The 27,264-nt window shown below is 47.1% G+C and overlaps 3 protein-coding genes across 8 annotated transcripts in view; all 3 read left to right on the top strand.

Annotated features, from left to right (window-relative positions):
• The window catches only part of SYNPO2L (synaptopodin 2 like), a 7,804-nt gene extending 1,492 nt beyond the window's left edge, over window positions 1–6,312 (top strand). The window contains exons 3-4 of one of the 2 annotated variants that reach the window (XM_027857625.1): window positions 413–927; window positions 3,884–6,312. In XM_027857625.1, the coding sequence (XP_027713426.1) occupies window positions 413–927; window positions 3,884–6,063 (2,695 nt within the window). In that variant the 3' untranslated portion in view covers window positions 6,064–6,312. Of the gene's footprint in view, window positions 1–412; window positions 928–2,123; window positions 2,224–3,883 lie in introns of those variants that run through there. The other variant, XM_027857635.1, reaches the window with a different exon arrangement.
• A 3,980-nt stretch (window positions 6,313–10,292) lies between these two features.
• Window positions 10,293–15,279, top strand: MYOZ1 (myozenin 1). The gene is made up of 6 exons (XM_027861404.1): window positions 10,293–10,379; window positions 11,422–11,528; window positions 12,335–12,513; window positions 13,755–13,998; window positions 14,511–14,676; window positions 14,848–15,279. Exons 2-6 carry the CDS (start codon window positions 11,456–11,458, stop codon window positions 15,077–15,079), a joined length of 894 nt encoding a protein of 297 aa, XP_027717205.1. The 5' UTR covers window positions 10,293–10,379; window positions 11,422–11,455; the 3' UTR covers window positions 15,080–15,279.
• Window positions 15,280–19,831: 4,552 nt separating this feature from the next.
• The window catches only part of USP54 (ubiquitin specific peptidase 54), a 121,439-nt gene continuing 114,006 nt past the window's right edge, over window positions 19,832–27,264 (top strand). The window contains exon 1 of one of the 5 annotated variants that reach the window (XM_027858602.1): window positions 19,832–19,928. The gene's annotated coding sequence lies outside the window, so the exon portion shown is untranslated. The remainder of the gene's footprint in view (window positions 19,929–27,264) is intronic. The other 4 variants (XM_027858615.1, XM_027858623.1, XM_027858594.1 and 1 more) reach the window with 4 other exon arrangements.

The raw sequence follows: 27,264 nt of genomic DNA, 5'->3' as shown, positions 1-27,264 counted from the left end.
GTGTGTGTGTGTGTGTGTGTGTGTGTGTGTGTGTGTGTGTGTGTGTGTGAGACAGTGTGAATGTTAGGGCTGGGAGAAGGGTCCATGACTGGGGCATGTTTATGTGAGTGTTAGGGCTTCTCTCACACCTGGCCCACCTCTTTCCCAGCCTGTCTTCCTCTCAGCCTCCTTCTGCCCATATCTCACCACATCTTCCTGTATCACCCTTTTTCTCCTTCAGCTTCTTTTCTTGTTTTGTCCTCTTCACCCCCAGCCCTCCTAGACCTGCCCTTATGTTCTAAGCTCGTTTTCTGCACTTTGACCCATCTCTTCCTTCCTCAGTCCGTTTCTAGTTGTTTGTCTGCTCATTTTCCCTTCTTTATCCAACCTACCTCTTGTGACCTGACACTACATTCCTCTCTCCTATCCACAGAGTAGGAGATATAGCGCCTGTTCGTTCTCCATCCCCTGGTGAGCTTCGGGTGCTGTCCCCTTCATCCCCACTGAGTCCTGAGCCCCCTGGGGCTGCAGTGCCTCAGCCTCTACAGCCCGGAAGCCTACGATCACCCCCAGACAGTGAGGCATATTATGGGGAAACAGACAGTGATGTGGATGGCTCTGCCACCCAGGAGAAGCCCCGTCGTCCCCGTCGCCGAGGTCCCACCAGGCCCACACCTCCAGGGGCCCCACCAGAAGAGGTCTCTTTATCTGACAGCCCTGCAGAGCCTGCCCCAGCCTCTCTGGAGTCCCCAGCTCTGGGAGGCAGCCGTATGAGTTCTCCATCCTGGGAAGATGGGACATCTATTCAACCGACTCCAGCTGAAGCTCTGTTATTACCTCATGGCCCACTCCGACCTGGGCCCCATCTCATCCCCATGGTGGGGCCCGTGCCTCACCCAGTGGCTGATGATCTCACCACCAGTTACACCCAGAAAGCCAAGCAAGCCAGTGAGTGACTGACACCCTTCCTCAAAGCTTGAAACTCAAATCTCTCTTTAAGCCCACATTCTAGGCTTTTCCTTCTTCCTACCTCATCTTTTCCCTTGAATTTGTTCTGAGAGAGCAGGCAAGGAGAAATGGTAGTGGTAAAGGGGAATAATGACCATTTCCCTGCTCCCCCCATTTGAGTGTGGGTTTTTTCTCCTCCTTGATTCCGGATAGTGAGAAGGCTCAGCTGGATCAACTCAGGAGCCAGAAAGGGACTCTGGGGAGGGAGAGGAGGGAGTATGAACAGACGCAGAGATGTTTGCTGTTTGGCAGAGCAGGGGAAGATAGACATGGAGAGTGCTTGGAGGTCATGTTAGAAAACGTCAGGGTTATTTGTAGGTACGATATCAGAGCTGGTAAAGAAAGTTGGGAGGACGAGTCAAGAGAATTTGTAAGGAAAGTTAGAAATAGTGGAGCCTGTGAAACTAGGGTGAAATCATGGGAGACCTGGTAAATGGGGAAGGGCAAAGAGAGAGATCTCCAGCTCTTTATTTCTGGCAAGAATGTGAATCTGTGTAGAGGAGGCCAGTAAGTACCACTTATCTCAGGCTCTTTGCTATTTTTGATGTGGACTATAGAACAGGGTCTAAGAATACCACCCCCAGGACTTCCCTGGAATGCCAGAAGCCTCTGACAGCCCCTAACTTCCTCCCTAGCCACTATTCTAACTCCAGATTTCAGGACCACAAAACTTCACAGTTCAGGGTTTAGGCAGACAGAGCACCATGATTTAGAGAGAGTCTCAGATCCCTAGAAGGTTTCTAAACTGTATAAAGAGACTCCCACATCTCCAACAGGGATCCATGCCTAGTGTTCTATCCTTGTTGAAATTCTTATCCTTGTCTCCTATCTTCCATCTCCTCCCCCTTGCGCCTCAACTCCTAGTATATTATTCTATGGGCCAAGGATATTTTTAACCAGGCAGTTCTCATGCTGCTGGCCCAAGAAACTCATTGTTTGATGGGAGGCAGGCAGATGCTTACGTCCATCATAGCAGGACTTGTGGTGGGGTGGGGTTAGGGGAGGGGGACTAAGGACCAAAAATAGCCCAATGAGCTCACTCAGCTGTCAGCTCTGAGGCCAAGACAAAGAGGCTTTAAAAGGTGTTGGGGAAGGCCCAAGCTGGTCCTGCTCCAAACAACGGTGCCTTGATCAGCATGGAGACCTTCAAACCTCTCAGCCAGGAGCCCCATAGCCAAGTCAGCTGCGACAAGGCCCCAGGCTCTGGATCTGAGCGGCAGGACCAACCATATGCAGGTATCACCCGCCCATATTGAAAGGATGCACAGGAACTGGGATGGTGGGGTAGCATGGGGAACCAGGGGTGGGAGGTCTAAAAGGTTGCATCTCTTCTCTCTCTCATCTTTCCTGTTCTCCTTCCCTCTTCTCTGAATAACAAGCTGGGGCTGCCTCCCTTTTCAAGAAATGAGCTGATGTTCACATCAGGGAAAATGTTCATGGGCACACCTTTGTAATATAGGGCACATGAGGACAGCAGGTGAACAACAGTTGGTATTTGTGAATGTGTGTGGAGAAGAGTGAGAACGCATTTGAGAGTGCTTATTTTTGAGCATGTGTGCAAGCGTTTGTATGGTTCCACATGAACAGAGAAAATGTGTAAGGATGAGAGCCCAGAGGGGGAATGTATGTATATGTACACGTCAAGAATCTATGATGTGTTTTATAGATTGGGGTAGGGCCCTAACAATGAAGTGGCTTGGTACCTTGAGTGCAAGGACAGTAAGGGCCTAAGAATTGGAGGATATGGGCTGGGGACCCAGGAATAGGTGGTATCTCAGTCCTAGGCGGGGTCATGGGCTGAACTGGGCATCAAACGAATGCCTTTCTCATCTCCTGGCCCCGCCCTACCCCATGGTGCTGAGAAGGAACAGCAGCTGTGCGTTCCCTTTTGTTCACATCCCCTCCTGGTGTAGTGGCTTCAGGGCAGCTCTGGCCCAGGAGGACAATATCCTTCATGCCATCGCCTCCTTCACCTCCAACCTGATTGGGGGATGAGGGTGGAATTCAACTGGTGATTCTGAAGTCTCAACAACCCACATCACTTGTGAGTAGTATTGGGTATGGAGTTTGAGGGGTTATGCTTGAGAGTAGGTTAGCTAAAATCAGCGGGAACCACTTCATAAATTGTTAGCTGGATACAGAGAGACCTCCCTCCCCACAGGAGAGGGACACATAGAATGTGTGTAAGTGGGAGTGTGTATGTGTGAAGGTGACAGGGTATAAGAGCCAGTCTGTAAATTCTCGTTCAGTTGAATTTAGTCTGTGTTGGGTAATGGGAGGCAGTGTTCTCTTCTTACATGGCCCCTCTGGAGGAGGAGGGTGCCCCATCTTATCTTCTTTGTCTCCTTGTTTTATCTCTCTGCCTGTGAGAGGTGACACTAGTCAAGGCCAGGGAAGGGTTAGGAATGTTGGGGGCAGGGAGGGAGCTAAATGGAGCACTGCTTTGGGAGGACAAAAGCAGAGCTAGGAGAATGAGGGCCGAGGAGCAGAGACAAAGGGACTGGGAAGAGGGCAAAGGCCAACCGTTGGTGGAAGGTTTGTCAGTTAGGTCAGCTAGATTCTGACTTTGCTCTAGTTGCCCTTGGTTTCACCTTCAGCCCCTAGCAGCAACCCCACCTTACCCCCTCTACACGTGGATGGGTGTGTGGCCTTTGGATGTGGGAAATGGAATAGTGTAGCAATGGGCTTTTCTTTAGGCAGGAGACAGCAGATGGTCAATATGCCTTGTAAGGCCTGGAGGGTAGGGAGTAAAGAAAATAGGAGGCTGCCCTGGGCAGGGAAGAGCCCCCAGGACTCAGCTGTCTGGAGTGGGGAACAGGGCTTCTTGGACGGTGAGGGAACCTCAGATAAGCTCCACAATACCCACTGACCATTCCCCTCCCTTCACTTCCTTCAGAACTACAGCGCACAGAAAGTGTGCAAGAGAAGAACATAAAGGAAGCCAAGACCAAATGCCGGACGATTGCATCCCTGCTGACAGCTGCGCCCAACCCCCACTCCAAGGGTGTGCTTATGTTTAAGAAGAGGAGGCAACGGGCCAAGAAGTACACCCTGGTCAGCTTTGGGGCTGCAGCAGGAGAGGGAGCCAGGGCAGGGGGTGAGGAGGAAGAGGAAGACGGCATCCCCCCGACCAGTGAGTCTGAGCTGGAGGAGGAGACCTTCTCGGATGCCCGAAGCCTCACTAACCAGTCAGACTGGGATAGCCCCTATCTGGACATGGAACTGGCCCGTTCAAGTTCAGGCACAGCAGAAGGGCAAGGACCAGGGCCAGGGGGCGGCCTCAGTGAAGCTTCAGGAAGAGGGGCACGGCTTTTTGAGCAGCAACGGCAGCGGGCAGCCTCTAGCTCCCTGGAACAACCTAATGATACCCCCCCAGCCCTGATGAATGGGAGGGGCCCCCCACCCCCACGGCCCCAGAGCACCCCCCCAGAGGTAGCCTTGTTACCCCCCAGCCCAATGCCAGCCCCTGCCACCAGTCCCATTCCTTTAGCCCCTGGGGGAGGAGCCCCTCTCCCAGCCACAGGCATTTTCAATCGGTCAGCAAGGCCGTTCACTCCAGGATTCCAAGGGCAGCGCCCAGTCACCACGTCAGTTGTTTTTCGTCCCCTCGCCCCAAAGAAGGCAAATGAAAGCCTCAGGAGTCCCAGTCCTGTTCTTCCCCCCTTCTTGTCACCACCCCAAGGTCCCAGCCTTACCCCCAGCTTCTCTACCCCAAAGGATCGTGGCAAGATACCAGTCTCCATCTCCACCAATGCCCAGGGTTCCTCAGGCCCAGTGACAGCTACCACCTCCTTATATATCCCTGCCCCAAATAGGCCCATCACACCAGGAGGTCCCCCTGACTCTCAGGCCTCTCATAACACAGCCATGACCTCTACTGCTTCCATCTTCCTGTCTTCTCCCCTGAGGCCTACTGGACTCCCCACGGCATCCAATCCAAGTAACCCTGCCCCTGAGGCTCCTAGTACCCGGGAGCAGAGAATATCTGTGCCTGCTCCCCGCACAGGCATCCTGCAGGAGGCCCGGCGCCGAGGAGGGCGTAAACAAATGTTCCGTGGAGGGAATGAAGAGAAAAAGAATTCACCCAACCCTGAGCTGCTGTCATTGGTACAGAACTTGGATGAAAAACCTAGGGCAGGAGGGACTGAGTCTGGTCCTGAAGAGGATGCCCTGAGCCTAGGGGCTGAAGCCTGCAACTTCATGCAACCTACAGGAGGCAGAAATTTTAAGACCCCACCCCCTGTGATACCTAAAACCCCACCCCCTATGGCACCTAAGACCCCACCCCCTGTGGCACCCAAGCCTGCACCCCGCGGTCTTCCTGATGGTCTGGTAAATGGGACTGTTCCCTCCACAGGCGTCCTTCCCGAACCACCTAGGCTACAGGGCCGAGGTGGAGAGCTATTTGCTAAGAGGCAGAGCCGGGTAGATAGGTATGTAGTGGAAACCACACCTGGTCCTGGTGCTGGCCCGATCTTCAGCTCCCGACCCCGAAGCCCTTCTCCTACCCCTTCATTGCCTCCTTCATGGAAATACTCCCCTAATATCCGTGCCCCACCTCCCATTGCCTACAATCCACTGCTTTCTCCATTTTTCCCACTGGCTGCCCGGACCCTTCCCAGCCGAACGCAGCCTCAGGGATCCCGAGCAACCCCAAAGACAGGCATTAAGGCCATCGACTTCATGAGGCATCAGCCCTACCAACTCAAAGCTGCCATGTTCTGCTTTGATGAGATTCCTCCAACCCCTAGCCCTATTCCCCCAGGGTCTTCTAAGACCACTAAAGTCCACGAGATACGTAGATTCTCCACACCGGCTCCCCAACCCACTTCTGAGCCCCTGGCCCCAACTGTGCTCACTCCTAGAGCGGCCACTTCACTGGATGAGCCCATGTGGAGAGTAGAGATGCCCTCAGCTCCTATTCATGCCCCTAGCTCAGCTCCAACTCTAGAGTCTGCTCGAAGTCTTGGAGCCTCCCCTGGCTCCTGCAGCTTTCAGGTGGCCAGACCCCGGTTCTCAGCTGCCAGCTCTGGATTGCAGGCACATGTGTGGAGGCCTGGAGCAGGCCATCAGTGAATTGAGCACAGCCAAGGGAGCCAGAAAATAGAGCACATAGCAAGGTCTCAGAGCTGTTTCTGCCACCCCAAATCCTCCTCCCTAGATACCTGGAGAAAGTTCCCCTGCCAGGGTAGGCTTGGTACTTCCTTTCCTGGTACTTTCTATCTGTCTAGCTTTCTCTGCTTTGATATCTCTCGCCTCTTTTTTTTTCTAGCTTGTGTGTCTCTGCCCATCTCTCTGCCTTTTTCTCCCTACTCATTCTGTTATTGTGCCTGTCTGTCTGTGTCTCTGTCCTTTGATGCTTTGCTTCTTTCTGTTGGCCTCCTTTTACATGTAGTGAGTTGACTGAACCCACATGCAAAGAGAAGGCACTGCTCTTGTAGCCTTAGGCCTGGGTAACTGATGAGAGAAGGAACCTGCTGCCTGACAGGTAGTAGAGAGACCAGATTCTGGTCCTTGCCTGTTCTGGGCCCCTCCTTTCCCCTCTTTCCCAAACCTGGCTCATACCTGGGGCCATTGTGTTGTGTGTACCTAAGGTGAGGAGGAGTAGGGAGGCAAGTTCCAAGCTGGGTTTTACCCACTGCTCTGCTAAGGTCATGTATAGAAAAAAAAGCCTTTTTTGTTAAAGAGAAACTGAGAGATCATTTGTTTATCTCTCACAGGTGATCTGTATAGTACCCTGCAAAACTAAGAGACAGTTTTTTTGGAAATGAGGGAATTTTAACAGGATACCTGTTGAGATGGCTTTCTCATCCCTAAAACCTTTTCTCTTCCCAGTATATACTCCTAGCCTTCCTTAGACCTCAGTCAACCACCCTTGCTACTGGGGGGTAGGGTGGGTAAAGAGTTGGGTATGGGAGTAGAGAAATTGTTGACCCAGGGCAACTTTGGGGAGGGAAGAGGGGTAAAAGGAGATAGAATAAGTTTATTTGGAGTGAAGACAGATTCCTCAGGATGGGAGGAGAGTGGGAATCTCCAAGGGGCTATGTTAATGTGACCTGAGTAGCGGGTTGTAAAGAATGGAAAACTTCTTCTGAGCAAGGAAGAACCATTGGCTTCTTGATCTCATGGATCTAAGTCAGAAAGGAGCTGCTGCTCTAGGACGAGGCGCTTGGAACAGAAACTGGGGGCAAAAGAGAAGCTGGAGTGACTAGGCCAGAGTGAGACAAAGTGCTTGGGTGTGAGAATGGGTGTTGGCAGAATGAAAGTGGGTAAAGACAGATCGTTCGGGAGAGGGGAAGTATGACAGAACCTAAGGGACAGGAGTTGTTAGCAGATTGAGGGAGGGATGACAGTAGAGTGTATATTGGTAAAGTACAATAATAATAATAGTTAACATTTGTACAGAACTTACAATGTGTCAGGCACTGTGCTAAGTGCTTTACAAATATCTCATTTGAGCCTCATAGCTTTGGGAGGCAGGTGCTATTTTTGTCCCCATTTTACGGATAAGAAAACTGAGGCAAATGGCGGTTAAGTGAGTTGCCCCACATCACACAGCTAGTAAATGTCTGAGACTGAATTGGAACTCAAGTCATCCTGACTCCAGGCCTAGTGCTCTATCCACTGCATCATCTAGCTGCCTCCAAGTACATCAGGAGAAGTTCATCAAAGCCTGTGCTGTTTCTTTTGTGTTTATCCTTCAGTCTGTATCACTGTTGCAGGCACTATGAGCACCTAGGTAGGGACAGGAAAACATCCAGAACCACAGTCTCCTGGCCCTTCCCATTCCCATAGGATTTATGTCCCTATTTCCCTGCTTTAGGCTTTAGACCCTGATTGCTGAGCCAGGGGTGGGGGTGAGAGGTTAAGAGGAAGGGGAGCAGAATATGGGATACACTGTCTCTAGGGATTCCTCCTCCAACCACTTCTGCTGCTTAGTTTTTAAATTGTTTCCCTTATATCTCAGGTGTGAGTCACTCTACTTTGATTTGTGCACAGTAATAAACTTGTATTCCACATCTTATTAGTTACCTTGCCTCTCAATCATCTCCCCAGTTTCTACACAACAACCTCTTCTTTGCTTGTTCTTCAGTTCCCCTTGGTTCCTATTCCTTCCCTGCTTTCCCCATCCCTCTGCCTCCTTTTCCCTATTCTCCCCCATGTCCCTCTTCTTATTCATTCTGCTTGGACCTTTTTTTTTATTTTTTTTTGCTTTTCTCCGTCATCTACCAGTAATACACACACACACACACACACAAACTTTCTCCACTTCCCTCGAGTACTGCACAAGAGAATTGAATTGGCTCTGCAGCTAGAACTGAGAGATCTTTGAGACCCCAGGTCGTGTTGTCCCTATATTTTTGTCCATCACTGGGAATCTTGGGGTGGGCCTGGTGATAGTGAAGAAAGCCCAAGACTGGCTAGAAAGAAAAGATCACCACTTTGGGGGGGGGAGGGGGAGGCTCTTAGGGATAGGAGAGTGCCATACTTCCTATCCTGTCAGTAGGGGGCATGCTTGTGCCACTAATCAGACCAAGACTCCGTGAAAGGTCCATGCAGTCATGAAATTTCCATAGAAACCTAAGGTGTAGGCAGGAGAGCATATGGGCACTCCCATCTCACCAGGTGGTTCTAATCAATCACAGAAACCAGTATTTGCTGGATTGCGTTTTTTTTAAAACTTTGAATCAGGGTAGGTGGGTAGGAATGAGGATAGAAAGTAAAGGACAGGTAGTAGGAACCCAGATTGATTTGGGTAGCACTCCAAAAATGCAGACCGCAGGGTGGTGGGAGGTGTTCCGGGATTTAGGGAGCCATTCTCTAAAGTAGCTAAAGTTGAACAGGGAATAGGTCAGGGACATGGACAAAAGGAGTGTTGGGAGATAGATCCCAGATGCAAATGTAAATACAATGGAAAGTGCTGGGGCAGGTATAGACAGAACAGGGTGAAGTGTAGGGTTTGAGGGGGATACAAAATAGAATTCTCTCAAAGGGGTTCTTAAAATTAGATCATTAGCTGGATCAGTATAGGGTAGTATAATAATGATATATAATATATAATGACTACATATATACATATATATGTGTATAAAATGATAGTAACAATAATAATACGGACTTCTGGTTTAAGATTGAGAAGTCCTGGCAGGGCTACTGGGGAGTGTGAGGCTGGTGAATCACTTGAGCTCTGAAATTCTGAGCTGCTGTGGGGCTAAATCTGGACCCAGGATGGTGAGCTCCACTGGGCCAGAAGGGGTGAACCCACCCAGGTCAGAAGCTGAAATCAAAGTTTCCAGTCTGATCAGCAGTGGGGTCAGCTCACCAGTGGCTGTGGCACTTCCAGCCTGGGTAAGATAAGGAGACCCAGGCAAAAAAAAAAAAAAAGAATCGAAGTCAGGTAAAAGAACCTGAAAGTCGGGGAGACCCAAAGAGAGCTGGCAGGGCTGGAGAACCTGAAAGTATTTCTTGGGCCTTGTCATTCAAAACTTCTGAGCTCCAGACTCGACACTCACAAAAACAAACATTGGCTTACAAGAGCTGGGGGCCAAGAATCCACCTGCCTTCTCTCAAAAAAGCTGTTGGAAACTCTGGAGCAGAGTTTAGACAGGAGAAAGGGAAAGGTGTAAATTGTAAAAGGAGAAGGTGGAAGGGGCTGGACCCACAAGCTCTGGGGGCCTGTCTGATGTTCATTCAGGGGCCCCCTGGGAGATAGGGATCTACTTGAAGGTGAGACCTGCTCCTCTTCCTCCAGCCAGAATAGCCTTCTGCATGTTCAGAACATCTAAGATTTCAGTCACAGTGAAATCGCTTTTCTTTTCCTCACTGATCTTTCCAGGTTCCCTCTGCACACCTCAACCCCACCTCTACCACTTCCCCCCAGGTCCCCCATGGAGTCACTGTTGACCTCCGTAGCTTTTTCTCCAAAATAAGACCCAAATATCTCTTCAACTCTCCCTTCCCCTTCACTTCACCCCACGGACTTCTTTGTCCTAGGAGCTTTTTAGGTCTTTATCTCCGGATAACGGGGAGAGGAAGATGGACAAACAGGGCTCAGATCAATCTTGAATACAGCTCAGACAACTCGGTTGAGTCCGAGAGTCCTCTCTGTGCCTGGAGGGCGGGGTCTTAGACCCAGGGTCTCAGTATTCCCCAATGCCATCTGAGCTGCTCTCACTCATCATCTCTATTAATAACCCCCCCCCTCCACTGCCCCCACACCCGCCCAGCTCAGGTTCTCAGGTCAGAGCTGCTCAGCTCTCCACAGCAACTGGACCCCTGGGGGAGAACTGACCATACGGGTTCCTGCCACATACTCCCAACCTGTTCAGCCTGGGGGTCTGAAGCTCCCAGTGGGGCTGGTCCTGGGTCTGTGTCTGCAGCTGTGACCCTTGGTGAGTGCCACACCACCCTCTTCACCCAGCTGTCCCATGGAGGCGGGGGGTGGGGGGTGGGTGGAGAATGTATGAAGTAAGGATCATCAGGAAGACTGGAAGAAGAACCAGGGAGTTTAGGGAGCAGGGAATGAAGGATGCAGGTTGGACAGCTTTGAAGTGGGGTTGGCTGGGCCAAAGAGATGGGGGAAGGGCACTGGAAAAAGGGGAAAAGGGGCTCAGAAAGTCTGGAGCTGAGTGGGAATGGAGAACTAGGAGAGGGTGTTCAAGGAGGTGGGGATAAGTTCATCAAAAGGCTTTAACTTTAACCTGACTAGGGTGCTCGCCCTTGCAAAATATAAAAATTGTAGCTGGGGTGGAGTTGGCGGGGAGTGGATTGAGCAGAAGCAGAGATTGTGCTGAGTTGCCATTTCTGTCTGGGAGGGACTGGGGCCCATGCCCAGAGTAGAGCTGGGGGCAGATGTTTGGTCCAACTCATCTCCCACTCTGCTCCCAGATCTAATTACAGAGACTTCTACACTGCTGCCCTCCTCATCCAGTTTCCTACTCCTTTGAGATTATTGAACTATTCAGAGTTAGGGATCAGAGGGACCCTTGAGGGGAGACCCCTAGTGTTAGGGTAAGGTGAGCTGGAGTGTTGGGAGAAGGGAGTTCAATTGTCTCTTAAGGGCAAAGTCCAGTGGACAGTTCCTTCTCTCCAAAGGAAATAATTTTGGCAGAAACTCATTTGCCTTGGCAGAATGGGCTCCAGATTCCAGCCCTCTCGGGCACTTTCTTGACACTTTAGTGTGACCTATCACTAGCTCTAGTCCTAACTCAGAATTTGGAATCACACCAAGGCAATGGAGTCTGTCTAACGTCATGCCTTTTTCATATTTTCCTATGCTAGCTGGGGTTACTCATGGAACCCTGGGTCAGTTAGGTGGGGAGTAGGGGAAGAAACTATGTAGAGCACCTACATAGTAAGAAGAGGAAAAGAAAGAAACCTTAAAAGGGGATAGAGGCAGTTGTAAAGACTTACTCTTTTTGGTCCATCCTCTAGACTTACCAGCAGGCTGACCTGAACACCTTCTATAATGCCACTCTCAGGAACTCCAGCCCCAAATAAGAGGCGGAAACCCAGCAAACTCATCATGGAGCTCACTGGAGGTAGGCCAGAGACACCTCCACATAAAACAGGCACTCCCTCTCCCTCACCCCCCAGACAGATACGCAGACAGGCACACCATCTGTGAGCAGTATCATAAATCCATATGCCCTGGGAGTCAGGGCAGGAATTTTCTTAGGAGAGGGAGCCTCTGGTATGGGAGGCCTACCCTTTAAGGATGGTCACTCTTTTAGGGATGCACCCTTCTGCTTCATTTTGACCAAAGCTCCATAAGGCATTATGTCTCTAGGAAGTAAATCCTTCTGAGGCTCTGGGAATCACTAATAGTTGGACTGACTGGGTGGGTGCCCCTGGTAGTATAATTCATGGATGGCAAGGAATGCCAGAAGTGCCCAGGGAACACGTAAGCAGAGCAGTTGGATGGAATGAAGGGCATTTCCCTATCTTGAAGTGGCCACATTCAGGCAGATTTGTTCCAAAATTCATTCTTTCCCTCTTCTACCCTCTATTCTATATTGTCCTCTAAGCTCTATCCTTCCCCCACCTCTATATTCCCCCTTTGCTCCTCTATTGTCCCTGCCCCTTCAAGTCCCTAGCCCATTTATTCTCTCCTTTGTACCCCTTTCTTCTTAACTTGAAGCCTGGGGGTAAAAACACACTCCTAACATGGGAAAGATTCTGCTCTGGTATCAAATACTGCCCACTCCCCTAAACGCTCTGAGATAAAGGGCTGGTCTAGCTTATATGCCTTTCTCTTGTTAAATTGAATTGAAAGCATGCATGACTACTTGCTATGCCCAAAACCTGCACTTGCTTCATTTCTCCTCCCCTCCCCTTTCTTCCCAAGGTGGGCAAGACAGTTCAGGTTTGAACCTGGGCAAGAAGATAAGTGTCCCCAGGGATGTTATGCTGGAGGAACTATCATTGCTCACTAACCGTGGTTCCAAGATGTTTAAGCTCCGGCAGCTTCGGGTTGAGAAATTTATCTATGAAAACAACCCTGATGTCTTCACCGATAACTCAGTGGTGAGCTCTGTACTCCCCAAATCACCCAAGCCCAAACAGTTCTGTCATGAACCTCAGATCCCTCTGTCTCCTATGGCAGTTCTGTGCTGAACCCTAAATCCTGAACCCCTTTAAAGCCTTAAGTCCTAAGCCTTTTCCAACAGCTCTGTGGTGAGCCACAGACTAGTATGGGCCAGGGTCCTTCCTCATCTAGGAAGGGGAATAATCCATGGTAGTGTTGGGGAGGGCAAGGAAAGGAGACTTTGCTGTCTTGTTGCTGCTCTTTACCTGAACTATCCCAGATTTGGGAGCTTTGGAGAAGCTGTCCCTTTTAGATTCCCTTCCTCCAGGCTCATGTCCTATACCCAAGAAGCTGGAGAGGTGTATTTTATGTGAGAAGCCAGACTTTTCTTGTAGAGTGGGAGCAGACAGCCACAGAAGGGTAGGGATAGAGCTGCCATCATCCATCTGCCCCTCTGTGGCAAGAGGCCTGGCACAATGAAGTCACTGAGCTGTTCAAGTCTAACTTTAGGGAGCCAAAAAGCACTTCTTCCAGCTTGGGATCTTATTGCTCTGCAGTGGGGGTAGGGGATGCAATTTGTGGTTCGTGGGGAAGGTCCTGAGAGCCTCCTGAAGGAGCTGGCTGGGGGTTATTTTTAGGCCTTTCGACCGAGGCTCATGTTGTCCTTTTGGCCACCCTCTCTTTTGCCTTAGCTATGGTTTCACTGTCAGGGAGATCCTGTCTAGCAGCTACTGTCAAAACCCAGGCTGACTCATCATCCCTGAGGGGAAGAAGGGTGTCAGGGGTATCACTCTGCTGCTGTTGGACGTAATGGGGGGTGGTGGTGGAAAAGGGGCCTTTTCCAGCCACTTCCCCATGGAAACTTCAGTCCTTTGTGGCATTCTTAGCCCACTGGGCCATTTTTATTTCTCTAATTATAGCTGAGTTGACAGGTGTCCCAGGCTTCTTTGCTTTGGTGAGAGACTGGGGAGTGGGGAAGATGGTGATGAACTTACTTCCTTGCACTAAGATGTAAAGCTGGGGAGGCTGCCTCCTGTCCTTAGGGCTCATCCTCCCTCATTCCTCGTTCTTGTCTCAGCCCTCAGGTGGGTCCAGTCACTAGGTTGTCTGGTATACATGTTAAGAAGGTGTCATCTCTGGAGATTGGAAGTACCCTAATGGGCAAATATCTTTGATTATTTCCTTTCCCTTGCTCTCATTATTGCCTCTTTACCACCCGGTCCTCTTCCTCTCTTTTTAGGATCGTTTCCAGAAGTTCCTCCCCACAGTGGGGGGACAACTGGGCACAGATGGTCAAGGATTCTCCTATGGAGCTGGAGGCAGCAGGGGCCAGATGGGGGGCAGCGGTTCTGCTGGACAATATGGCTCTAACCAACACCAGCATCACCAGGGCTCTGGGCCTGGGTCAGGGGGCAGAGGAGGCCCTGGGAGCCAGGCTGGTGGGGGAGGGGACGGCAGAGAGGGTGACAGTGCGGCAGGGACAGGTAAGTAGTCCATCTCCCAGATCAAGCTCTTTAGACCCAAAGCATAGCTTCTCCCCTATCCTCCACCCCGAGAATGAACAAGCATCACTTGACAAGTATTTATTAAGTACTTGTTATGTGTCAAGACTGCGCTAAGTGCTAGTGATACAAATACAAGTAATGAAATAAGCCCTACTAGCAAAGAGCTTACATTCTGAGTATAGGCCCAGATATTTGGATGGTCCTTGGTATATGTGAAAGTGTGGAGCTACTGCCTATGGGCAAAGATTCTTGGGAGCCTTGTCCATCTTTCTGGCTTTGAGGTTTAGTCACGTAAACAAACATCTGTCTGCCTTGGGCCCAACCTCCCATTAGGACCCAAGTGCCTCCCAGTCAATCCCTAGGGTACTGACGCTTTTTGTTTCTTGGCTTTTGGCTAAGGCATTTAATTTTATTGGTTCAAGTTCCCTGTTGAACTAGTATGTTTGTTCTCTTTTCTCTCCATCCCCACCCCTGTACCCCTTGGCTCACAGGAGACCATGCAGGAGGAAATGGGAAACACATCACTGTGTTTAAAACCTATATCTCCCCATGGGAGCGAGCCATGGGTGTTGATCCCCAGCAGAAAGTGGAACTTGGCATCGACCTGTTGGCCTTTGGAGCCAAAGCTGACCTTCCTCACTACAAATCTTTCAACAGGTGCGGACTAGGGGCAAAGGAGTGGGGAAGGTGGGAAAAGGGTAGAATGAGTGCAGAACAAAATGGAACAGAGAATTAGCTTCTAGGGGAAATGTTATCTGCTGGAAACTGCTTTCCATACCCCTGGCCGATGACTCTTGTTCTGAAGCATATGACTTATTCTTTTTCCAGGACAGCGATGCCTTATGGTGGATATGAGAAAGCATCCAAACGCATGACTTTCCAGATGCCCAAGTTAGACTTGGGACCTTTGTTGAGTGAACCCTTGGTTCTCTATAGCAACAGCCTCTCCAATAGGCCCTCTTTCAATCGCACTCCAGTTCCCTGGCTGAGCTCTGGGGAACCTGTTGACTACAGTGTGGATGTTGGGATTCCCCTGGACGGAGAGACTGAGGAGCTATAAGGAGCTCCCTTCCACCTTATTAAGCCTCAAGGTCCCCTGTCCTGATCCCAAACAATGTAGGGAGGAGTTACTATGCAGCGCACCTCCAGCTCTAAGTCCATGTGTTTGTGGGAATGAGGGAAGAACAGAAGGAGGGAGAGCTCTCCCTTGATTCACCAATCCATGTTCCCACTTGAAGCACCATTTCCCTAGACACAGGACTCCCCAGTCAACTGTTCTGTCACAGGTAATGCTCAATAAACGTCTTCAAACAAACTCACTCTTCCTCTACTTGAAAGTCAGAAAAAAAGCTGTTAGTTATGCGCTGAGACTAACTAGAACCAAACAGTAGATAACCCAGTGTCTTGCACACAGTAGGGACTTAAAAAATGTATACAAAGTAAACACAAAGGAATTTGGAAGCACAGTAACTGCTGGGGGGTTCAGGTTGAACAAGGTGACATTTAAGATAGGCTTTGAAGCGAGCTAAGGATTCCAAGGAGCAGTGGTGGGGGAATGAGGGAACACATTTTATGCATGGATTGGGATATTGAGAATTGTGTCAAGAATAGCACACAGATCAGTTTGGCTGGACCATAAAGTTGGTATAGAGGAATAAAGTGTCCTTAGTACAGAATGGGAGACTGGAGTCAGATCGTCAAGGACTTTCATTGTAAAACTGAGGACTCAGTTTGTGATTCTAAGGGCAATAGGGAGTCATGGGAGCTTTGTGAGCCATCAGCTATCTAGGAAGATCACTTTGGTAGCTCAGTGGAGGAGAGACTGGAGAAGAGAGAGACCAATAGCGAGGTTATTGTAATAGCTGAGGCCAGAGGGACTGAGGGTCTGCACGAGGCCAGCAGCCATGTGAGTGGAAAGAATTTTGACTGGGTGCCTGTGGATCAGCTGCTGTTCAGCCTGCGTGCCTGTGACTAGAACCCTGTGCCTGACGGGAGATATGCATATTTTAGCAACAATATCTGTGGATACAAAGTTGAAATAAGATCTATACTTTGCCCTCAAGGACTTGCAGGCTGTCTTTCTGATCTCATTGGAAATGACTTTCCCTCCCCTCCCCTTAAGTCCAGTCTAATTGGCCTTGTCTGAACAAGCCATATTCCATCTGTCCTGATCTTACACAGGCAGTCCATCCCATATGCCTGAAACACGTGCTCTTTTGACCTTTACCTTCTACTGTCTCACTCTTCCTTTGAGATACAGCACAACCTCCATTTCTATATCAAAGCTTCCTGAAACCAGTCCTCACAGATGCTAGTGTCCTTCTTCCCAAACTACGATAAATTTTATATTTACACGGTATTTTTTCTTTATCCTGCATATTTATGCATACCTGTCTTTTCCATTAGAACATGAGTTCCTTGAGAGTAAGGAACTATTTCATTTCTTCTACATGTTATCTTCATTGTCTAGGCCCCATGTCTAGTACATAATGTTTGGTCACATCTAACTCTTCATGACCTCATGGACCATCCTGTCCTTGGAGTTTTCTTTGCAAAGATACCAGAGTAGTTTGCCATTTCCTTCTCCAGTAAATTAAAGCAAAGAGAGGTTAAATGACTTGCCCAGGGTCACACAGCTAGTAAGTGTCTGAGGCAGGATTGAACTCAGGTGAATAATGACAACATCCTGACTCCAGGACCAGTGCTCTATCAACTGGGCCATCTAGCTGCCCCTGCCTAGTACACAGTAAGTTCTTAATAAATGCTCACTGATTGGTGGTTAGGAAGAAAACATTTGTACACAAAAGGCTGATACAAGAGAGAATACAATAATGGCAAAGAATTAAAGTGGCAAAATAAATTGTTATGAGAAATTCTAGGAGGCAAAAACCACTTTCAGCTGATAAGATCAGGAAAGATTTCATGCAAAAGAGAGCACAAAATAAATGCGGAACATACCTACAGGGCAACATACCGTCAACTTGTACAAAAACCCCAGAACTAGGTGATCAGGAAATAAAGTGAGGTATTTATTCAGGGTTGAGGAATAGCAATTCCCAACAATGCTGCCTTACTCAGACAAGGGTGCCTGGGGAGGGGAAAAGGGCATTTTTATAGGGAACAGTTGTGGGAAACATGAGGAGGGGATACACTGAACAGCCAAACTGCAGGAAGGGAGTGTTGCAGAAGTATCCTTGCCATTATCTCTATCGAGGGACAGGGGTGATTAGAACCTGCTGGAGTATGGGGAGGTGGTCTTCTTGGGGTAGTTAGAAATTGCTGGTCAGAGCAGAGATTCCCAGGAGCTGACCTGGGTGGGTGAGTGGGTGGGTGGGAGATGTGGTTAGAAACTGCTAATCAGAACAGGGTAGGGGGCCAGAGATTCCCAAGGGTTGACATTACTCAGGAGCAAACTTAAATCAACCTCAATCTTGTTTTGTCATCTGATACAAATCATTTCTGCTGATAGCTATGTCTCAGAGTAATTTCTACTTAGGGCTTGGTATTTACTTTAATTCTCCATTGTAGCCTAGCTTGGCACATTTGAAGTGGATGACCAGTAGCAAAATACTGGAAGTGGAGTCTTTTTTTTTTTTTTTTTTTTGATCTGAGGAAGCTTCTTCAAGGGAGTGGCTCTGAAGAGAAGGGAATATTTACTCAATCTTAGAGACCTTAGCGATTATTTAGTCCATCCTATACCTGACAAACACTTCCCTTTACCATATGCTCAACAAATGGTCATCCAGCCTTGCTTGAAGATCTCCAGCCATCAGGAACCACTACTTCTGGAGGCTGCCCATTGCACCTTGGGACGGCTCTAATCTTTGGATTTCTCCTTAATCTGTGATTTCCATCCCTTGCTCCTGGTTTTATTCCTGAATTGCTTTTACTGCCCCGAAATCCTCCACTATAAAGTGGAAAAAGCACTGGATCTGGATTCAGAGGTCCCACATTACAGTTCTGTAAAACACTTCATCTCTCTGGTGCTGTTTCGTCCTCTGTAAAATGAGAGGGTTGGACCAGCATGCGTGTTCCCTGAGCTTGATATTCCATCCCTTGCCTTTATGTCTTTGCACAGGTTGTCCCCTAGGCCCAGCCATGTCTAGAATGACTTTCCTCCTCACCTCTGCCTATAATCACTGCTTCCTTTCAAGGCTCAAATGCCACCTCCTCTAATAAGGTTTTCCAGATCCCTGTTCCCAGCCCCACTCCCAACTTTGTTGGTGCTCTGTCTCTCCACAAACTATCCTAACCCGGTACATATTTTATGCCCTCATGAGAAAGTAAGGTGTTTTAGGACCAAGATTCTTCGTTTTTTTGGCTTTTTTTTTATCCTAGGTGCCCAGCACAGGGTTTTCTACATAACAAGCAATTAATCCTGAATTGAATTGAAACCAAATTGGACTACTTGCTGCCCCTGAAACAGATCCCGTTCCCCCCGCCCCGTTCCCTTTCCCCCCTCCTTCCCTTTGCTATCATGTTTCCTGAGCTGGGAAAACCATCTCCACCTGTCGAATTCCTACAAGTCCTTTAAAGCCAAATTCAAATGTCAATTCCTTCTTTAAATCTGTCCTCGTTTCTGCAAAGTGGCAAAGTCTTGACTAAAGCTCAACTTCTCTTTGCTACTTCAAATATACCCAATAAACAACAAATATACCCAATAAAACAATTTTAAAAAGAGGGGAAAGGAGTGAAACCCTCCTAAAATAACTAAAAGAGGGAAGATACGAGTAAGCAAAAAAGGAACCCCAAAACAAGAAATCAACGTCAGAAGAGCAAGCCCGAAATAATACTCTAAACGAACACATTCCTTAACACCCCTAGCATGATTCAAAACGACAATGATAACTTTAAAGCTTGCAAAACACTTTACACACCGTCTCATTTGATTCCTAAACCATGCAGTGAGGCGGGTGCTGTTATTACCCCGCTCTTACACAGCAGAAAGCAGTCTCATAGACATTGCTCTAGACCACACAATGACCGCAGAATTTGAACCAGTTCTTTCCGACACCAACTCCTGTGCTCATTTCTCGAGATATAAAAGATCCGATTGGAAATAAGTGCTGCGAATTTCCTCAACTGTTTTTCCACCTCCCTCCCACCCTTTCCAGCTCCTTTTCGTGGTCTGCGTTTCTATTAGAATGTAAGCTTCTTGAGGGCAGGGGCTGTGTTTCTTTTTGCTTTTAATAGTGTCACCGCACTTAGGCAGCGAAAGAGAACAAGCGATTGCTACAAAGCACCCACTACGTGCCAGGCATCAGGGGTCTTTGGAAGCTCTCACTAGCCATAAGTGCTTTATCTCAGCTGGGCGCTCCCCGGGGGAGGGAGTGGTTAAGGCCAATCAACCAATGAGAGAGAAGGAAGAACAAACAATCGAGCAAGAGGCGACAGTGGGTGGGTCGTCGGCAAACCCCGCCTCCATCAGCACCCGGCCGGGCGGTATGACAGACCGGCTGCCCAGACCAAACGAGGGAGGAACTTGAGGTCGGAGGACGCGCCGCTCCTGACTGGGACTCAGACACTAGGCGACCTCTAAGCGCACTTTGGACACTGGCACAACGGCGCCCCGCCCCCTCCGATCTCCTCCAATCCTGGCAGGGTCCCGCGCTTCCTCCGGCCCTCGTACCGCCCCCCATTCCCCTCCTCAGCCAATCCCCAGATCATCGCCTCAGAGACGGTCCTCTCTCGGCCGCCATCTTGGGCTGCTATTCACATTCTCGCGAGATGTCTCTATCTCCTTCCCCACCACCCCAGGCTCTCGCCGGATCCTTTCTCATTGGCTGACGTCGCGGAACGCTATGCTCGAGTCGCCTCGCGGGCCACGGGGGAAGTCTCGCGAGACGTGGTTGCCTTGGCTCCCTGTAGCTATAGCAGCCGCGGCTAGTGAGGATGCGGCGGCAGAAGTGGTGAGTGCGATACCCTTGGGGGGGCGGGGCCGTAGGTAAAGGGGGGGGGGGGAGGGCGAGGGGGGGGCGGGGGGGGGGGGGGGGGGGGGGGGAAGAGGAGGGGCGGGATTAGGGCAAATGGGGCGGGGCCGGAATGTAGGGGGCGGGGCTATTCTGGACGCCAGCTAGAGGGTCTGGGGCGAGGGCCGGAGCCTGGGCCAGAGCGGCCGGGAGGGGGCGGAGTGGGGGGGGCGGCTTGGGAGGGTGCCCCAGTGCAGCCTGGTATGGGGAGGGGGGAGTAGGGGCAACCAAAGGGCAGCAAGGCACTCCATGCAGGTGGGGGGAGGGGCCGGAGTGCAGGTGAATAACGAGGTGGGTGTCTCAGAAGTGTATCAAGGTAAACTGCGCGCTCGATGGTGGACGGGGTGGCACAGGGGGATGTAGCCAAATATGTGATGTCATGATATCATTCTCATCACAGCTGGCATTTTTATAGCGCTTTAAGGTTGTATCAGCACTTTTCAAATATTATCTCACTTTATCCTCCCTGGGAGGCAGGTGCTATTTATTATTATCCTCATTGTACAGATGAGGAGGATGAGGTAGATGGACTTTAAGTGATTTGCCCCCAGGGTCAGAGTCAAAGAATAGTAGCAAGATTAAGGGGCAGTAGGGAGAACCCCTGCGGAGGAGGGGCTCGGCTGAAGCTTAGCCAGATTTGGGGAGGTGGGGCAGGGCAGGAGTGGACAGTGGATATTAGAAGAGCTGAAGTATAGGCAGGTACACCTGCTGTGGGGGAGGAAGAGACAGTGTCTGAGTGGGAAGGAGCCTAGTTGCATTGGGGTGGGACATGACCCAGGAAGTGAGTACCCAATAAAAGGAAAGAGAATACTAAGAGGAGGGGTTGATTTGGTTTACTCCATGCCGAATGTTACATTCATATTATCTCCCCACTTTAGATTGTGAGCTCCTTGAAGGCAGGAATTGTTTTTGCCTTTCTTTGTATCCCCAGGGCTTATCACATTGCCTGACACGTAGTAGGCTTAATAAATGCTTATTGATTTGGGGATTGATGCAAGACTAGAACTTTGATGTCTCAGATCTAGCTCTACCTTTGTCTTGTGAAGAAAACCTTAGGACTTGTGTCGAAGGTGTGATTGGTGTCAATGGAGACTTAGGACTAAGTATTTTTTCCTAAAAAGCCTTGGATGTCCTGGGATGTGAAAAGAAGATTGCTTATATGCTACAGTAATTCCTTACTGAAGATTAATTTGGTGTGGGGTATATGGTGTATTGTGGCAGCAAAGTGGTGAAGTGGATAGAGCACTGGGCCTGGAGTCAGTAAGACCTAAATTCAAATTTGGCCTCAGTTAACTACTAACTGTGTAACTCAAGGCAAGTCACTTAACCCTGTTTGCCTCAATTTCCTCATCTGTAAAATGAGCTGGAGAAGGAAATGGCAAATCACTCCAGTATCTTGCCAAGAAAATCCCAAATGAGGTCATGAAGAATCAGACCTAACTGAACAACAACAAAATGCAACATAGTCAAGGACTGTGGTGCCAAAAAACTGGAAATGACCACTTTTACTAGTATATTTGGGTTAATATTTGGAAAGATGTATATACTAAGAAGACATTTCTTCCTATACACGATAGAATTACTTTACAGTATATTTTTGAAATTATACATATGCTGTGAAATCAGTTCAGGTGATATGTCTGAAAGTACAGTACTTTTAGGAAGGAAACTCAATAAATAGTAAAAGTTCTTCTGTTCTTACAATAGTTTGAACACAAAATCTGTTAAAATGACTTGCTGTTACTTTATTATAAGTCTGGCATGTCAGAAGTATACATTTGAATTTTAACAATAAAGTCTTAGGTGGAATGAAATGGATTCAGCTTTACTTAGACATAAAAAATTGTTACTATTTCTAGAGCAGGAAAGGAAAGGAGTCTGCCAGAAGTTATACTAATATTAACCTATGAATGGTGGTCTCATTGAATCATGTGGATTGTGGTGTAGTAAAGTACTAGATTTGGAATCAGAGAACCTGGCTTAGGAAATTATTTAATGCCTGTGTGACCTGAGGTTTCTGGGCTTCAGTTTATTCCTCTTTGAAAGGATGGAGTTGGATAAGATTAATACTGAAGTGGCTTACAGCTCTGAATCTTGACTACCTTCATTGTCTTTGTATCTCCAGGACCCAAGGAGGCAGGTTATGTCTAGTGGATAGAGAGTTGGCTTCAAAGTTGGAAAGGCCTGGTTTTAAGTCCAGTCTTTCTTGCTTACTGGATGGGTGACCCCACTTCACCACCTTGTGCTCTGGGGCAACTCTTTAGGACTGTAAGGTGCAGACCTCCATTGGTAGAGGGAGTTTCTTCATCAGGGAGTTCCTTATAGTAATGAAATCCTAGGTCTAGTGCCATTCTTCTCTCCTCAGGGCTTAGCAATAGAGACTTAATAAATGCTTGTTGATTGATTGTTCGGTGACTCTAGAAGTAGAATTACTCTTCATGAGGCAAATTTGTATTATTTTGCTTATTAGGCAATATATCTTTTTATCAGTGTAAACAAGTTGTGGTATAGCACATGCAGAATTTATTCATTTTATTTTGTAATATTTAAGTACTCATTATTTGTATTTCTTTATTGTCTTCTTTTCTTCAACAGACAGAAACAAAAAAGTTTCCCTCCTTTTGGTTTGTAATTCTTTTATTATTCTGTTCAGCAAATAGACAAGTTTATTAATTAAAAGACAGCAGTTCAGATTCCTCTTTAACCAACCTTGGTGTTTTTGGACGTTAGACCTTGTTTATTTGGTAAGTTAAAGCACTGATTTTTCATATTGGTGCTCCAGTTCTACTAGACTAAGGGAAGGACTGTATTTTATTTAGCTTTGTCTTGTTTTCCATCCTTGAAAGTGCTACATTGTATGTAGCAGATACTTGGTGCTTATTGGTTGAGTTACTGAATTACCACTAACTTCAAAGCTGATGCTTTCATCTGAAGCAAGATAAAGATTTTTGGCCCAAAGATTTTTTTTTTATTATTTTGATTTATCAACAATCACTTCCATAAGCTTTTGAGTTTTAAATTTTTCTCCCCCTCCCTCCTCACCTCCTTCCCCAAGATGGCGACCAATCTTATATAGGCTATACGTATACATTCCTATTAAACATATTTTCACATTAGTGATGTTATAAGGAAGAATTAGAACCAATAGGAGGAACTACAAGAAAGAGAAAACAAAACAAAACAGAAGGAAAAAAATAGCAAGTAGTATGCTTCAATCTGCATTCAAACTCCAGAGTTCTTTCTTTGGATGTGGATAGCATTTTCCATCATGAGACCTTTGGAGATGTCTTAGATCCTTACATTGCTTAGAAGGGCTAAGTCTATCAATGTTAGTCATTGCACAATGTGGCTGTTACTGTGTACAGTGGTCTCCTGGTTCTGCTCACTTCACTCAGCATCAGTCCATGCAAGTCTTTCCAGGTTTTTCTGAAGTCAACCTGTTCATCATTTCTTGTAGGACAGTAGTATTCCATTACATTCATATACCACAACTTGTTCAGCCATTTCCCAATTGATGGACATTCCCTCAATTTCTAATTCTTTGCCACCACAAAAAGAGCTGCTATAAATATTTTTGCATATGTGGGTCCTTTTCCCATTTGTATGATCTCTTTGGGATACAGCCCTAGAAGTGCTGTTACTGGGTCAAAGGGTATGCACATGTTTATAGCCCTTTGGGCATAGTTCCAAATTGCTCTCCAAAATGGTTGGATCCCAAAGATTTCTTTAAAAAATAAAACAACCCACAAAAACAAAATTATAATTCAATTTAATTTTTTTCAATTAACAAAAATTTATTTTCTCTCCTTCCCCCACCTCCCCATTGAAGAAGGAGAGATAAAAAGAAAGACAGACATACATTCTTGGCTGTATCCCAAAAACATGCTTTATTCTGCTCCCTGAATCTACCAACCCTCTCTGGAGGTGGGCAGCATGTTTCATCATTGGTCCATTGGAATCTCCTGGGCGATTATTGAGTTGGTCATGATTCTTAAGTCTTTCAGAATTCTTTTTCTTTACACTGTTGTTGTGGTATAAATTGTTCTCCTGTTTCTGCTCATTTAATTCTGCATCAGCTCTTGCAAGTCTTGTCACGTTTCTTTGAGATTGTCCCTTTCAGCACAAAAGTATTTAATTACAGTCATATATTATAATTTGTTTAACCATTCCCCCTCTTACTTAGTTTCCAGTTCTTTGCTGCTATGAGAAGAGCTACTATAAATATTTTTGTAGATCTGGGTCCTTTTTTTCTTTCTTTTATCTCACTGGGTTATATAGGCCTAGTAGTATTGCTAGGGCAAAGGATGTGCAATTTAATAACTTTTTGGGCATGGTCCCAATTGCTTTCCAGAATGGCTGGACCAATTTATAGCTTCACTAGTAGTGCATTTATGAGCCTGTTTGCCTTCAGTCCCCCCAATTTTGACTTTTTTTGGTGAACTTTGCAAATCTGATGGGTTTGAAGTAGAACTTTGGAGTTGCTTTAATTTACATTTGTGAAATTATTATTGATTTGGATATTATCATTAAATTAGATTTAATGATTAAATTATTATCAGCTTTTGATAGTTTGGATTTCTTCCTTAGAAAACAACCCGTTCATTTCCTTTGACCATTTATTAATTTTCGAATGACTCTGACCCAAAGATTTCCACTTTGGTCCAGTTAAATAACCTATGAAACACACTGTATCAACTTAATCAACAAGTATTTATGAACCGTCTGCCATCTGTCTAGCCCTGTGTTAGGCATGAGATAATGGTTTTCCCTCTGAAGGAACTGCATGTACAATCTAGTTGGGAAGGCAGAACTAACAAGTATGAAATAATCATAGCTGATATTTACGTAGAACTGTCTCATTTGATCTTCACAATAACCAATTCCACGGACATTTGTTAAACATCTATAGGCAGGACACTGTGCCGACATGTTGGGGATACAGAGATGAAAAGAAAGCACAGACCCTGTCTGCCTTCATTGTAGGGGAGACCGTGTAGGAATCAGAGATTCAGGAATCGAAGAACCTCAGGGGTCGTGTAGTCCACACCTCCCTTTCCCCCACCCAGTTTTACCGAGAAGAACATTGAGACCCAGGGTTGTTAAGTGACTTGCCTAATGTCAAACAGAGAATCACAGGAGGAGATTTGAACCTGGCTCTTCTAGTGACAGATGCTATACTCTGGTGCCTTCTAAAATAAACAGGTAAGTGTATGCATTATAATTTGAGAAGGAGGGAGAAGTACTAGGGGAATCAAGTAAGGCTTCCTGTAGAAGATGGCACATGAGTTGAACCTTGAAGGAACCGGTAGAGAGGGGAAGTTTGAGGATTAGTGTGAAGGGATGCACTGCTGCAGGGGATGAGACCAAGACTATAAGTGGAGAAGTTGGCTTTGTTGAAAAGAAAAGCCACTTCTTCATCAGAGATTGAGGCAAAAGAAGATGGGAGATGATATCCAGGGGTTTTGAAGTGTAGAACTGGGAAGAAGAGAGAGCTCAGGACAGATGATCTCTTGGAAAAGTGTGAGAAAGGCCTGAGTTTGAATTCTGCCCTTACCTACTGACTGTGTGACCTTAAGCCAGTCATTGATCCTCTCAGTATTCTCGGTACTTGCTAAGTCTAGAAATTGTAGAGATGAAAGGGACCTGCGCTGGTAGAAGGAGTTTCTTCAACAAGGAGTTAACCTAGAGTGATTAAATCACAGTTCCAGTCCTGTCTCTGAATAATAATTGTCATAAACTAAATTTCAACAAAATAATAAAAAATTTAAATGTATTTCTTCTGTGGTCTCTAACAACGATAGTAATAATAATGATAATAGCAGCTAATATTTATGTGGTGCTTTAAGGTTTGTTTCTTTGCAAATGTCTAATTTTATCCTCCCAACAACCCTGGGAGGTAGGTGATGTTATTATTCCTTTTTGCAGATGAGAAAACTGAGGCAGACAGAGGTCAAGTGACTTGCCCAGAGTCACACAGCTAATATATATCTGAGACAGGATTGGCACTCAGGTTGTTGGGACTCCAGGTCCAGCACTTTCTTCACTGCCTCTTTTGTGTAAATACTGACTGACAAGATATGGAGAGGTGCTAGGTGGCGCCATAGTGCATAGACTGCTGGGCCTGGAGTCAGGAAGCCGTCTTCTTGAGTTCAAATCTGGCCTCAGACACAGTAGCAGTGTGACCCTGGGCAAGTCACTTAACCCTGTTTGCCTCAGTTTCATCATCAATGGCAAACCGCTCTAGTATCTTTGCCAAGAAAACCTCAAATGGGCTCATGAAGAGTCAGACACAACTGAAAGCACTGAACAAATTTATATAAAGACTTTTCTGTCATGAGTTTAAAAAGGTTTATCTTGTAAAGGGCTCCATTACACAAAACTAGGTTAAGAACCCCTTATGTAAATAACTGTCCAGGTGCTCTTGTTTGTGAATAACACCATTGATTATATTAGGTCCTGAAACGCTACAGGGCCTTCTTAATGAGATGCAGTCACCCCAAAAAGGATGAGTCTGGCAGCCCACACAGGAAAAACTAAATGGATGAAGAAAACATGCCCAAATTGTGACATTTTGCAGCACTAAGGCTCTTTGCCCTCAAAGCCCATCTTTTTAACATTTGCATTCTGCTGATTCTGTATGTCTGAAAATCATAACCTTAGAGAAATCAAAGTTGAAAGTGACCCAAAAGGAGATGGTTTAAGTCAGTAGCATATTACTAAAGGTGTTGAACATAATAAACAGTATAAAATCATCAAGGACGTGTATAACTTGAAAAGGAGGTAGGTCAGTCATATACATATAGTAAAAGCCAAGGATATCAGACAGGTATTTAGGCCCCTGTAGAAAGGCCTCTGATATATTGGGTAGATCCCCTTTGGAGGATTTGTGAAAAGACATGAGCAAGAATCACACCTGATGAGAAGTTATGCAAGTGCTGAGATCTCTGCCGGTGGAGGAGGTGTCCATGTTGATGAAGTAAATGAACTGCTTTAAGGGCAGAATTACTTTTCTCTGTGGAACAAAGCCTTGGTCTCAGTGAACTTATAGGCTAATGGGAGAGAGGCCAAGTACGCATGTGATTACAAGGGAGAGTGAAATAAATGATGAGTTTGAGGAGGAAGACATTTTAATCTAGGGGTGTTGTTGGGTTAGAGGAAATGGCATCCAAGTTGGGTTTTAAAGGAGGAGGTTGAGAATGGAGCAGTGGTGGGCAGCATGAACAAAGGCACAAAAGACAAAGCACAAAGAGAAGGGAGTTGGGGAATGTGGAGCAGC

This window comes from Vombatus ursinus, unplaced genomic scaffold (genome assembly GCF_900497805.2).
Source record: "Vombatus ursinus unplaced genomic scaffold, bare-nosed wombat genome assembly UNPS02000749.1, whole genome shotgun sequence".
NCBI lineage: Eukaryota > Metazoa > Chordata > Mammalia > Diprotodontia > Vombatidae > Vombatus > Vombatus ursinus.
Note: the sequence above shows the minus strand (reverse complement) of the source record. Positions and strands in the feature narration are given on the sequence as shown.

What these genes read in the sequence shown, in the direction of transcription:
- MYOZ1 (XM_027861404.1), top strand. Translation starts at nt 11,456, where the DNA reads ATGCCACTCTCAGGAACTCCAGCCCCAAATAAGAGGCGGAAACCCAGC. An exon ending in TCTTCACCGATAACTCAGTG is followed by an intron (nt 12,514 to 13,754) that starts GTGAGCTCTGTA and finishes CTCTCTTTTTAG; the next exon opens with GATCGTTTCCAGAAGTTCCT. An exon ending in CACTACAAATCTTTCAACAG is followed by an intron (nt 14,677 to 14,847) that starts GTGCGGACTAGG and finishes TTCTTTTTCCAG; the next exon opens with GACAGCGATGCCTTATGGTG.